This window comes from Centrocercus urophasianus, unplaced genomic scaffold, assembly GCF_019232065.1.
Source record: "Centrocercus urophasianus isolate 14NV4802_14NV808 unplaced genomic scaffold, USGS_Curo_1.0 seq_27, whole genome shotgun sequence".
Lineage (NCBI taxonomy): Eukaryota > Metazoa > Chordata > Aves > Galliformes > Phasianidae > Centrocercus > Centrocercus urophasianus.
Window position 1 is genome coordinate 6,936,995 of NW_024884833.1, and position 13,974 is coordinate 6,950,968.

General features: G+C 41.4%; 1 protein-coding gene across 1 annotated transcript; it reads left to right on the plus strand.

Annotated features, from left to right (window-relative positions):
- Positions 1 to 80: 80 nt before the first annotated feature.
- On the plus strand, positions 81 to 10,760 carry FXN (frataxin). Its single transcript, XM_042826733.1, has 5 exons — positions 81 to 209; positions 887 to 972; positions 2,584 to 2,704; positions 6,115 to 6,212; positions 9,210 to 10,760. Exons 1-5 carry the CDS (start codon positions 81 to 83, stop codon positions 9,361 to 9,363), a joined length of 588 nt encoding a protein of 195 aa, XP_042682667.1. The 3' UTR covers positions 9,364 to 10,760.
- Positions 10,761 to 13,974: the final 3,214 nt, after the last annotated feature.

Here is a 13,974-nt window from a genome sequence, read left to right on the forward strand (position 1 = left end):
CTCTTCGGCGCCGGCGGAGGGCGGTAGCGGCAGCGCGGCGCCGGCTCCTCCCCGGCCTCTTCCGCAGCGAGAGGGGCGGCATGTGGAGGCCGGGGGCGGCCGCTGCCTTGCGTGCGGCGCGGTGGGCGGCGGCGGCGGCGCGGCGGAGGAGCGGCGGCCCCGGGGACGGCCCGAGGGCGGGGGCAGCCGCTGCTGTCCGCGGCCGGGCGGTGAGTGCGAGGGGAGGGAGCGGTCTGCGCCCAGGGCGGGAGGGGGCGAGCCGGCGGCGCCGGGGCGGGTGGGGTGCTGGCCGGTCCCAGGGCGGGGAGGGCGCGGCGTCGGGCTGGGCGCTTCCTCAGCCCCTGCGGTCACCACCGCGAGGGGCCGGCCGAGGCCTCGCCGGGCCCGCCCCTCCGCTAGGCCGGGACTGCCGGCAGCTTCCGACGGCACCGAGTGCGGCCGCGTCGGGAGTGCGAACAGCGGTGAAAGCCGCGGCCTCGTGGCCTGACGCTGCGGGCCGGCGTGGCGCCGTGCCTTTTGACCCCGGGAGTGGCGAAAACGCGGAGGTGTCGGTGTGTATTTGATCGGCATCAGGAGTTGCGGCCGCACGGCGCTGGTCTGTGCTCCGTGCTGGAGAGAACCGAACCGAGCAGAGTAATTCTGTGTTAGAGGAAGAGGAAATAGTTCTTCTCTTTCCTGGTTCTCCACTGTGTGACTTCGATTGTAACAGATGAGAGTGCCCCAGTCTGCCTAGGTCAGTGGAGGATTCCCTCTGTGTTATTCTGCTCTGCAATATAAAATACGAATGTTTAATGTGGAGACAAAGCCTTCAAGGAACCATTTGGTTGTGTGACCAATGTACAGTTCATGGTCTTCACGTTCCATCTTTTAATTAACTTATTTTCAGCAGCAATTGCAATATGCTTCAGAGGTGAGGAGCAGTACTGTTCACTTCATGAATTTAAGAAGTACAGGAACTCTGAATGACAAAAGGTAAATCTCGTTCTTAGGATATTCTGGGAATACTTCTGTTCATATGAATATACATTCGTCTTTGAACAGCTGGTAGGACTGTCAAAACTAATGTAACGTACAACACAGCTGTGAACAGGAACAGTGTAGTTCTAGGGAGAATCATTTGGTGTGAGTGGGAAATAACTCATGCCTAAACACGGGCAACTCCCCATTTCTCACAGAATCATAGAATTGGTCAGGCTGGAAAAGACCTTAAAGATCACCGAGTCCAACCACAACCTAACTTTCTACCCTAACAACTCTCCTCTAAATCATGTCCCTGATCACCACATCAGTTTTTAAACACATCCAGGGATGGTGACTCAACCACCTCCCTGGGGAGCCTATTCCAGTGCTTAACGACCCTTTCTGTAAACAAGTGTTTCCTGATATCCAACCCAAACTTACCCTGGTGCAACTTGTGGCCATTTCCCCTCATCCTGTCTCTGGTGAGAAATAACATACATTGGGGAATGTGGAGTTGCTGATGTGCAGTGGCACGGCATGATGTGATGCTTGCGAGAGACCTCTTCTCATGCAGTGCAGCAGTTGAAGGCCCAGGGAATGCTGCTAGGCACCTGGAACAGTGCGAGTCCCCACCTGATCCTAAGGCCCTCAGTTCTCCACATCTGTAGGTGTTCCCGGGGCATCCATGACTCAAGTGGTGTGCAGCGTTTTTTGGCAACTGTCTTACAAGAAACTTAAAAAAGAACAAAACGTTCCAGTCAGTTGGAAGATACTGAGTCACCTATTCAGTTCATTGTAACAGCTGTTTTGCCACACCCATTAGCAAAATACGTGGTTTCACCCAGTTGTCTGTTGCTAGAGATACCCACCTACACACTCAGTTAAAAATGACTGCTACGGATAGGAGAATGTAGGTGACTAGATTACATTTACTTAATTAAAATTATTTAGACTTTGTTCTCACTTCTTTAGTTGCTTGAAGATGATAACAGAAGCTGTCTCACAAGTGTTGTAAACCTTAATTATGGGCTATAGATGTGCTTTGAGTCTCTCTGAAGGAGGTAATTGTAAAAGGATTAGTTCATGTGCACATTGTAGATGATGTCCCACTCCTGGATTGCATTGCTGATCCCTGTTGAGAAATCTAATGCTGCATGTAGTGATAGCATTTGACATTGATGTTTCTAAAGCTCTGCTTGTAGCTGTATTTTTTTCCTTATTGTCAAATGGCGTATATGCTTCAACAGGAGGTGCTGGAATCTATTTGTGGGGCCTCAAACAGTGCTTCTTGCACGGCATTTTCATAAGAAGACTGTGTTTTGAAGTCTGGGTCTGTCTCCTTAATACTCAGGGGCCATGATATCTATAAAACAACACAGTTTTATACACATAGTACACAATCTTTAATTAGAGGTCTATACTGCTCAAGTACTAAAACTCCACCTCCTCATGTAAGGTGCATTGTAACCTCCATTACCATAAGGAGGATGATTATTTGTGTCCTTAGACGTAATGCTAACTGTGAAACAATATTGATATTTTCACTGTGATAAACACAGTAATAAAATACCACCTTCCATGTTTTCCCTCCCTCCTGACTATGTGACTGTGTGTTATTTGTAGCTCTTTAGATGAGACCACTTATGAAAAACTGGCTGAAGAAACACTGGAATCCTTGGCAGATTTCTTTGAAGACCTCACAGATAAGCCTTTTACCCCAGAAGATTATGATGTCTCTTTAGGGGTATGTTTTAAAGGTTTTGTTAACCGTTCTAATTCCAGTAGACTGTTCTTTTCTTTTTTATTTCTTTTTTTTTTTTTTTTTTTTTTTTTTTTTACTTCGGAAGAGAATTTTGCACTAGTCACCTTAGTACCAGCACTTAAAATATCTTATTTATTTATTTACAGCTTTACTGCTAAAATTATGCCTTTTGCTAAGAAGTAGCTTGTGGTCCGTATAATTTGAGGATTTACAGAAAGTTTATTCTGTTTAAAAAAAAAAAAAAAAGACATGGGCTCATCTACTATTCTATACTAAGAGGAGAAGAAAACTGATTTCTAGTTCTTTCTATATTTCTCCAAACTCACGCTGACCTCAGGCATCATCAGCATCATCAGTCAGTTCACTCAAGGTAAATGCTAGGGTGGACCTACATGGCACAGTGCATGTGCATCACTGTATGTTACTGGTGGAGCAGTTTATGTGATCGCTCTGAGTACTGAGAAGGAATGCTGGTCTCCACCAGGCATTACGTAGTGTGTTTGATGTGGCTGTGCTGGAGAAGAGCAACAGAGGATGCTACATTGCAGCAGGTAGCTGCAAAAAATGAGAAGCGAGTCCGCCACAGTGGGAAGGCTGCAGTCCGATGGGAGGCAGGGTAGCTGTTAGCCTGACAGTTGGAGGCTTTAGTAGGTCACCCTCTCAAGTTCTTTGACAGAGGTGACAGGCTGATTAGAAATGCCACTGTGTTTCTTTAAGGAGTTTGTCAGTTTTATATAAAAGTCCTGAAATGGGCTGTATCTTGCAGCTTCTACGTGACTTGGAGGAAACCGTGTTTCTCCCTGCACTGACAGCTGCAGCACAGGTCTTCCTTTCAACGTGTTTCATCTGTTTTGCAAAATTGCTGCAGTCAGTTCATATCTTACCACTCAGATTGCTGACCACAAGTCCCATCAGTCAGGGTTCAGTGCTCAGGATATCGGGCCATGTGATTTGGGTTGCACTGTGCTAAACAAACAGATCAACCCTGTAGTTTGTTACTCTGTTCTTCTTCACTGTTCATTTTGCATAGCTAGGGTAGAAACACTGTTAGTTGGATACCACTGATGCACTTACAAGTATTATTTGTTGGTTTAATCAAATGTGCAATGTTACGGCTAATTACTTTTCTGGTGAATAGCTTAACCATTATTATTCAGCATGTTTTGGCATATCAGACAAAAATGAGCAAAAAGATTATCGTCAACCTCTTCAGTATTTTTGAACACTTCATTGCATGAGAATTGTGAGTCATCTGTCTGCCCTAGTTTTATCTTCAGGCACAGAAGAGTGCTTTGTGCTTGACATTCTCTCCCTGTGAGGTTGGACAGAATTATCTGTACATCCATCCTAATTTTTAATAAGTAATCTTTCGTAGTATAGGCTCTGTGATGACTGTCATCTTAGAAGTCTCAGGTAAGTCTACTGAGGATTGTTTCACACAAGCAAGACCAGTACTGTAGCATGCCACGAGGTGGCAAGCATGAGAAGGGTCGTCTGGCACCTGTGAGTTCTTAGGAACTTCAGTTTCTCACGCAGTTTGTAACTTTGAATCCAGGCAGGGGGAGGGCAGAGTCTCCTTTCATGAATAGGTACGTTTTTCCAGGAGGTCACAAACATTCATACAGTAGCACAAAACACATGCAAGAGTATTGAAACAATTCAATTTTATTGTATTTTAAGTTCCTAAAAGCTCAACTTGTGTCTTCTGGTGTTTCAAAAGTATTACAAAATACATGATTCAAAGTTTTAAAACCAGCAATAAAAGCTGACTTTTATTTAATTTGCAATGACAGAGCACTCTCCAACAGCTGACACTATAAGCACTGGTGAAAAAATGTTAATTCCTCACAAACCGATTTGCTTACAAATAGGTTTGTGTGTTTGCAGTACACAGCTTAATATCATCCTGAATACATACTATATGGCACTAAGGAGCCCACAGAAGAATGCTGGCATGATTGTAGCCATATTCAGGGCTAATTATCCCCATGTGCTCTTGTTCTGCTCTATCTCTACAGATCTAAGACTGTTGAGGTATGGAAAACATTGAGGTCATGATGACCAGAGAAGTCACCTACTCTTGTACTTCTAAAGCAATTTCCAGTTAATATAACTGACTGGGCAACCTGATGGCTGCAGTAACCAGTCATGCCTTTATGTATATATTATTGCTCACGCCTGTAGGGGTATCATCAAGCACAAGAAGAGCATGGGGATTGGAATAAAGAATTCAGACCTTGAGAGTATTATTTCACTGCTGATAATTCCCAAGATATGTCAGAGATTAGGAACATTTAATTACTCTATAGGAGAAGAAAGCACTAAGCTGCTGCATGCTACAAAGTAAGATGGGAGGGCATTAGGTAGTTGAAAATGATAGGTAATTATTTATACATTGGTAGTAGCATTAGAAGTAAGAGTAGCTCTAGTAGTACATTCTAAGGTGTAAAACATATAGATCCATTAGATAAGCTTTTTTGTGCTGGAAGCTGTGAAGTATTTGAAAAACTATATATTAAATGCGACCACATTTTCTACCCAAATCATCAAATTGCAGTCTGTAAAGGTTGAATTTTTGACCAACATAAATTCAGATCACTTGTCAGTTAATTTGTGTCAAAATATTGTGGGTTTTTTTTTGTTTCAAGTTAGAGCATGAACATTTTTGTTGTCTCCTCTTCTGCATATGCTCGTGAGAATGTCAAAAAGATTAATCATGTTGTCACTTAGAAATGTGCATGAGAGGGAGACCAGAAATTCTTGCTGGGATCATGGCCTAACACTGGTACACCTGAAAGAAAACAGGCCTTCTGGAGTTCAAAAGGGGAACATTTTTAAGGTGTGATTCAGGATCTAGGCACTTCATCAGAATTATTGCAGTGAAGAGTTGTGTTGTGTTTATTCTCTTGGGAACTGTTGCAGTTAAAAAAAAAAAAAAAAAAAAAAAAAAAAAAGTAAAATTGGGAGTCTTGGGTATTCAGTCTCTACACAGAGAGATCCTTGACTCTGAAACACACCAGCTCATGCCTGGAAAATGTTGGTTTTGAGTTGTGTTTCAGCCTTTCTAAAACAAACTACCAGCTATTCCAAGATCACAGGTCAGGGCTCGGATGCATTCTCTGAGCAGTGCTATTGTGAGTGGTACAAACACTAAATAAAACTAACCAGAAGGTTTGAAGTCTAGGTCAGGCTCAAAAATATTCAGGTTGTCTTAAATATTAGCACGTGTTGTTTATTCATAACTTTAATTCTTCCAGGCTATTGTTACCTGGACAATATTTGGGAGTGTAGCGCAGATGTGCGAGTTTCTGTTTATTTACTGCAATTATGTATTTCTTGTCAAGTAACAGGTTACAAATTTAAATTTCTGTTTATTTTCTTTGTGATTCAAGAGTGGAGTTTTAACAGTTAAATTAGGTGGAGACATGGGAACATATGTAATCAATAAGCAAACACCTAACCGGCAGATTTGGCTGTCCTCTCCCACAAGGTGAGTTACGTGTGAGGTATGTCACACCTGAAAATGGGGTGGAAATGTGCTTCCCCTTTTTCTTAGCATTGAATGGATTGGATTATCTAATGCCACAAATAGCCCCGTTCCTTAACGTATGCTCTAAATATGGTTTAATCTAAATGTTTGTTAAGAATTTGTTAGTGAGGTTTGTGGCATGGTGTAGTATGCTGATATGCCTAAATTAGTCGAGGAGATGTGTAACAGAGTTTTCGTGTGCTGCTGCAGTCTGAAACCAATGTCTGCAAGAGTATAACCTACTAAAAGGGTGAAAAAAACAAAACAATAACAAAAAAAACCCAACCACAACAACAACAAAAAAAACCAAGCCAGGCATGGTTAAAAAAAGCACAGAAAAGCTCTGTTGGAAAAGGAGAGATGGTGATGTTATAATCTAAACTGCTTTTTGTATTTAGACAGGGTGGCTCCTTCCCTTTTAAGCTTGTAGGATTTCCTGCTTTATGTGCTCTCCTACTAGTTGTTTTTGTCAAGCTTCTGCACTTTATGGGAGTCTTGGCTAGCTGTTCCTCTGCCTTCTCTAATGCTCTGTTTTGATCCATTTAGTTTTTCTAGCTGGTTTCAACAGGGAGGGCAGCCAGATATGTGGAGAAGATATTATAGCTGACTCCCTTTCCAAAAAAGAAGTGTCCTCTGCCACCATTCTTTACAGAGCACACAGGGAGTCAGTGGCTGTCACTGGTGAAGGAACCAGCTAGCTGGAAACTGTGAGCATGCCCAGTAGCTATGCAGGCACACTTCTTGAAGGCTGTTTGTAGAGAGTGTACTAATTGCAAAGCTGGGAATAGTTTTGCAGTAGTTGAATTCTGTAGAAGGTTTGTGTAAGACAAAAAAGAAAAAAAATAAATCAGATTTCAAGAGAAACAATTTTAATAAAAGTGAAATTTGCCTAAAGAAAATTCTAACTGCTGTATTAAACTTAGATACTGCTTGGTGCACAGCTTATTTTGTGAGTCATCTTCCTCTACTAACAACTCCTCTCCAATCCCAGAATGCTTTGTTGTTTTTTTTTTTCGATTAAATAACTTTAAATAACTTACCAACAAGTATGTGACTTTTTAAGGTATACTGGCCTAACAAGCTTATTCTTCAGACAGATGCAGGCTGTGTGTCACCATTCATTCATTCATTTCATGTATTTTGCACAAAACAAAATTCCTGGGCTTGGATTCTGCTTCTGGTTTTTGTGTTGCTGACACAAAGTTTTCATCTGCTTACAGAAGCCAGAATTCAGAGGTTCGTTACCTATCTGGAGCCAAATCTCAGCTAAGACATCCAAGCACTGGAATGTGGAATTTGTGAGCACATGCTGGAGTTGTAGCATTTTTAATTGATCTGTTAGTGAGAAAAAGGGAGAAACCTGAAAATTCTTGGCATTTTTTCAGCATTATGAAGAATGATTCATCAACAAGTGTTCCTTTTTGTGCTTCCTTAACTGATAGTAGTGAAATTTCCTTGAGTATTGTTCATTATGTTGTTATCGTGTGTCAGTACACCCAAGTGAACTTGTTTTTCTTGAGCCTAATTTTGTTGACAAGTTGAGAAGAGGAAAAAGTGTGTGTGCAATCTGGCAGCAGTGCAACTGCAGTAATTTGATGCAACTCCTTTGACTGGAAAGATTTTTGAACCTTACACAGCACCTTTTAAGGTGATACTGTACCTCTTATTCTTTAAAAATGTATGCAGGCTTTGTGTGAGAATATAACATTTAGCCCTTGTAAGCATTTGTAGAGCTCACAAGATTCTTGCTTAAATTGTAAGTGTGTAAATGAAAACGTTGTATTTGTACAGTATTTTGGGGATTCAGAGAACTGTGGCAGTGTTTCACTGCTAATTCTTATTACTAATACTTAGCAAGTAACATCTCTGGGTGTAAGACAGTACGAACACATGATAATGCTGCAAAGACAAAGGAGATCCCCATTCACATGCAGCAAGTGAGATAGCAGTGGAAGTCATTTATTATTTCTTATAGCTTGGTTAGTGGTTTAAAAACTCATTTAAATACTGTGAATACTTCAGGGTATTTGAGGTTCAGATTAGTTTTGGGGTGTGTGTGTGTGTGTGTGTGTGTGTGTGTGTGTTTGAAGAGAAGCCACAGGTTGTTCCTGTGTGTTTATAGGACAGTCTGCCATCTAGCAGACCTGTGTGCAGGTTGTCTGAGTTCTAAGTCACTCTGTGTCCTATCTATGAGCTCAAGTCCAGGCATAAGAGTGATGGTTCACCTGTTTATCCCTGCTGAACATTTTGTTTCCTTCTGGTTTTTTTTTTTATTTTTTTTTTTTTTTTTTATAGCTTCTGTAGCTGTTGCTAGAGGTAGTGAGCACCTTTCAACCATTGCTCCTGTTTCAGATATGGAGAGTTAGGTGGCTACAAAAGTCTGTAATGGAACCCAGGTGTTCTGGTTCTTACTTTCTTGACACTTAATGCAAGAATGAAGAATCAAGCCAACAACTATATAGTAGTAGAAGGAAAAACAGATTTTTAATGCAGAACTCCCACATGGCAGTACATATTTGCATTCAGATGGTAAATTGCATCCAGAAAGTGAGTGAGAATGGTGATAAGTGTTCTGCTGTCTTATCTGCATATAACTGTGCTAAAGCAACTAATCAACAGCATTAATTGAGCCTCACACAAGCATCCCTTGATGATAGTTGTGTATGAGATAATTATGTGGGTGATGGAGGAAGTGGGGGAGACTAGTGCCAATAGCAAGAAGGACAGGAGCTTGTATCGGCTTGGAGTAACTGCTACGTCTTGCCACCTTTCACACAAGTCTCTCAGATGGCGCAGCAGTTCCTGCCAGCTCTGGCCTTTTCTGCTTTGCTTCCTCACACAGCCTGCACATCTGTCTTCACAGTCTTTCTGGGCACTTTCTGGGTTACATTATAAGTGCATGCCTCCAGCATTTCCGTATGAATGACCTGTACTCACAGCGTGTGTTTTGCTTTCCAGTGGGCCCAAGCGCTATGACTGGACTGGACGGAGTTGGGTATATTCTCATGATAGAGTGTCCCTTCATGAACTACTATCAAAAGAATTTTCAGCAGCACTAAAAACTAAATTGGATTTATCCTGCTTAATATATTCTGGGAAAGAAGATACCTGATGATGTGCTACCTCGTGCAAGTTTAAAGACTTTAACCACCAGCGCTTCCGTGGTTTCTGAGTACCTGAGCTTATTTCTGTTGGTTTTTTCTTGACACCACTATGTGCGAGAACATGAAGAGAATATACTTTTTTCTCTAGTATTCAGTCTTTGAGTTTCTATGATGCAGCTTGAATGTGTATCCATGCAGTACAGATAGATTAGATGTCCATTCATTGCCATCACTGCATTTTCTACTTTCTTACTGTTGAAATCAACTGCGGTCCTGTTCGGATGTAAGGACTGGCGTCGGGTGACCTCTGCCCAGTGCACAGAAGCCATATTTTTTGGTGAGATATTAACCCTAAACAAGAAATGTCTGTGAATCACAGTGATGTAAGTTACTGTACTGTGATGCATGGTATTAAAATTTGCAGCTATTGATAAGGTTTTAGTGTTAGTGCAAGTAAATAATGCAGGGGAGCCAAACTGAACATGTCGTACAGGAAATGACTGGCAGAGGAGAACTTTTAGTTTTGCAAGATGGATGTAATTTTTCTCTCAGTATTGCAGAACTTGCTCACTTCTCCAAGTTCTATATTCTTTGACATCGGGATATTTTTCTGAACAAAATTACCTACAGGTCTGTGTGTTTGTAAGCATCATGTGACTCAAAAAGGCTGATGTGCAGTGTTCAAGCTCTGCCAATACTTTATTCTCTTCCTGTGATTTTTTTTTTCTTCCTGTTTCTACTCTTTGTAGAGCAGAAAGATGTAATTTATTGCCTGTATGTTAGTTGGTAAATGGAGATTGTGTCGTGCTAGCAAAAATTTGCACTGCTGCATTTCTTAAGTGGGTTTAGATTTTCACCACGATGCAACATGGAAGCAATTAAAAGCTTTCACACATTTTGAACCTCGAGAATGCTTTAACACTTGCAGTGTTGCATTATTGCCACTGACTGTTCTTAATTGCCTTTAAAATGGAAGCACAGTTGTTGACTAATTACTGTGATAACATAAAATATTTTTTCATTGTATTATAAGTATATGGTGTAAGATGTTTCAATGCAAGTTACTTTTCTTGCTCATTCTGACACTTCTGATTAGCTTGTCTGGATGGTTTTGGCTAGCTAGAATTTTACACATGCGGATAATTTCAGATGGCATCATTGCCCTGTACTTGCATTTGAAGTGTATGTTGTACCAACTATTTCTCACCATGAATTAAGTAGAAAGTACCATTTCCTTGGAACACAATCATGATTGAGTCTGCAGACTGTGATCATGTGAATTGTGCAAACTGTTACACAAACTGGTTTTTAAATCAAAATACGAAAGGCCAGTATTATCTAAAATAGAAGCTGCAGAATGATTCGTAACTGGTATATAACATTTTTTTTTTTTTTTTTTTTTTTTCTCAAATGAAGGCTAAAACAGGACATCTTTTTGCTATTTGAAATTAAAATTTAAAAAATACAATGCATGGGAAGTGATGATATTCTGATCTGTCTCCTAGTAATTGAAAAAGCTATTTAGACAAACCTGGATAGATGCTCATTGCCTAATACGAGAATTGGGGATGTTTCCTCCCGGGTCTTCCTTTGCCTGATCACATACAACTTGTCTAATTATTTTTTGACTTTTCAAAAAACTACTTTCCCAAGTAATTCGCATGCAGCTTACCCATCAACGTGTATCTGATTCATATTTTGAGACTCATTCTCCATGCCCTCTCATCATCATAGAATCATAGAATCCTTTGAGCTGCCAGGGACCTTTAAAGGCCATTTAGTCCCACTCCCCTTCAGTGAACAGGGATGTGCACAGCTACATCACGTTGCCCGGAGTTTGATCCAGCCCCTCTTTGATAGTCTCCAGGGATGGAGCATCAACCACATCTCTAGGCAAGCTGTTCCAGTGCCCTCACTGTAAAAGACTTTTTCTGTATATCCAACCTATATCTGCCCTCTTCAAGCTTGAAGCCATTTCCCCTTGTTCTGTCACAACTGACACCACTGAAGAGTCTGTCTCCCTCATTCCTGTAGCTTCCCTTGAGATACTGAAAGGCCACTGCCAGGTCACCTTGGAACTCTCTCTTCTTATACACTTGCACCAAAATGAAGCTGCACGTAGAACTCATTGTGTTAAGGTGTTATTTCCATGTGTGATGATGAAGACCACAGTTATGCATATTATGCTGAATTATTAGTGTTTCTTAAAATGCTCGCTTTATTCAGGACTTGGCTAGCCAGGATGGCCTTTCTAAGAGCACTTCAGCTTTCATGTTTGAGATGCCTTCCCCTTCTCCTGTAGCACTACTGCTATTTATGCAAACTGTTTCCTGGTTTTATCTAGCTGAATAACAATGTGTTTTAATCTAACTGGGAAAGATGAATAGCATCAGTGAGATAAAAGGAGGGATTCTTATCCATGTATACAAAGTGAATCATAGGACATGACTCATTTCTGCTCTAATACTGGTATGGCATTCTAAGTAAGGGCAAGGCCTTAAACAGCCATCGTGCCTGTGAATGGAGGCACAGGAGGAATTCTTATCCTGATGTCAGACTTCTCATATTGCCCCAAGACAAAATAAGTCTTCTGTAGTGTTTTTTTATTTCTGTAACTTACCTGTATTAACTGGTTGCCCCACAGTTACAAACCTGATGTCGTATCAATTGTTTCTTTCTTCGTTTCTCTGAAAAGGAAGACCTGAAGGAAAATCCTCTGATACTCATTACAGACAGTTAATAAGAATACTTGCGTTACTGGTGGCTTTTTCCCCACAGAACAGTTGCTCTGTCCTCAGTAGAGGAAAACATGTAAAATGCTTCTGAAAGGCAGATTTTGGTATCTGAAATTATACTGAATGCTCAGGAGAAAGGGAGGTGTGTTTGTTTTTTTCTTAAGGTGTATCAGAGTTTTCTTCAACAGCTAATCACCCTTTCTGCAGCTGGTGATAGTGTTTGCTCCTGTCCTACAGCCTGAACGTCTCAGCATTTCTAACCTTGCTAAAGTCATTTCCTGTGTACCAGCCAGTCCTCTAGAAATCTGTATAGATTCAGGTAGTGGAGCTTAGCATAGCACAACTGCTTTCCATCTGTGATGGTTGTAACATGAGTTATGTGCCTAAATGCTTAGCTGACGTTTCTTGTTTGAGTGTCCTTTCTGATTGTGGTAACTCTTAAGCAATGATATCTCCTGTCTGCAGGGTTGTTCCATACATTAACTCATCTTGTCTTGTTCTTTAACATTCCTGAAGTCCTTTAGCAGCTTGGGAAATTGGACATAGACATGTTCTGAAGAACTCATAGGTGAGTAGGGGTTGGGGAATGGTGGGGCAGGGGGACGGCATGGAAATCCTGTGTAATTACTGTCAGCTTTGCATCACTGTACTAACCAGTGCTGGAACATGAGGGAGTCTGCAGGAGTGAGTTCTTGGAAGGAAGGCAGAGGCCTGCCGAAATACTTAACATTGAAAATAAAGAAGGAAGCATGAGAGGGGTGGAAGACGCTCAGAAAGAGATGCCCAGCGGTTGGTGTTGCTGGCAGGACACGGGGACTATGGGCAAGCTGTGTCTTGTGGCATTTGGGAATGGCATTTTAATTTCACTCTGCACACCACTATTCACATCAGTTTAACACTATTATTTTACAGTTTTACCTTATCAAACAGATGTTCCAGTCTCTGTTGCTTGTTGAGACTGTTCAACTCATTTAAAAATAAGAAAAGTTGTTTGGAGTTATGTCTCTCTCTATGCCAAACCGTCAATGTAAACTGTACTGTTGGCCATCTTAAAATAAAGACAAGATTTGTGGAGATAGATGCTGCAGGCTGTTTCCCCAGGGGCAGAATGAACAGAGCTATGAACAAACACTTTTTTTTTCAAATGGTAGTTTATTCCAGATCTCTTCTGCAGTTCAGGTTAAGCGATGACGGATAAAGTACATCAGGAAAGAACAGATCTGTTGGCATGAGCCATACAGAGCTGCTGCTGTTCTCTTCAGTTTGCTCATTAAAAAAAAATACTATTCTTGTAATTATACCAGGTGGTCAGTATTACAGTGAGTAATTCCATAAGCATTGTTTGCTTCCAGATGTAGGTTTCTGCATCAGCCACCTGTGTTCTCTGCTGTTCTTCTAAAAAGTAAAAGGGAGTATACTAAATCAGTAGCATTACTCCTCTTCAGAACATACCAGCACTGAGCATCATACAGCCAGCTTTGCCAAAGTAGCTTCAGAACAGGAAAACGTTCTAAGAATGAACAAAGTTTTAAAATATTCATTAAGGAAAAAAGACACCAGGCACGGTGTAAACCAAATAATCTGGCGTGCCTGGGTATCACACCGCATTTCCACTCCTTAACGCCTCGATTCGGGCTGCTGTTGTGCTACTGATGGCAGAGCCTCTCAAGAGCTGACAGAAAACATCGAGTTGCTTAATTTGGCCCTTTTGCTCATTCGTTTTTGCTGTTTAGAGCATTTAGAGAGCTGTGGTTGCTTAAAGACTGTGGTATGCACAGGCATGTTAATTATTAACAACAGCTACCATTGCCTTTTGAAAATAAATAACATTTGAATCCAGTCTCAACGTGCTGTCAATAAAATGGGCTCTCTCTGCCTTCCGGG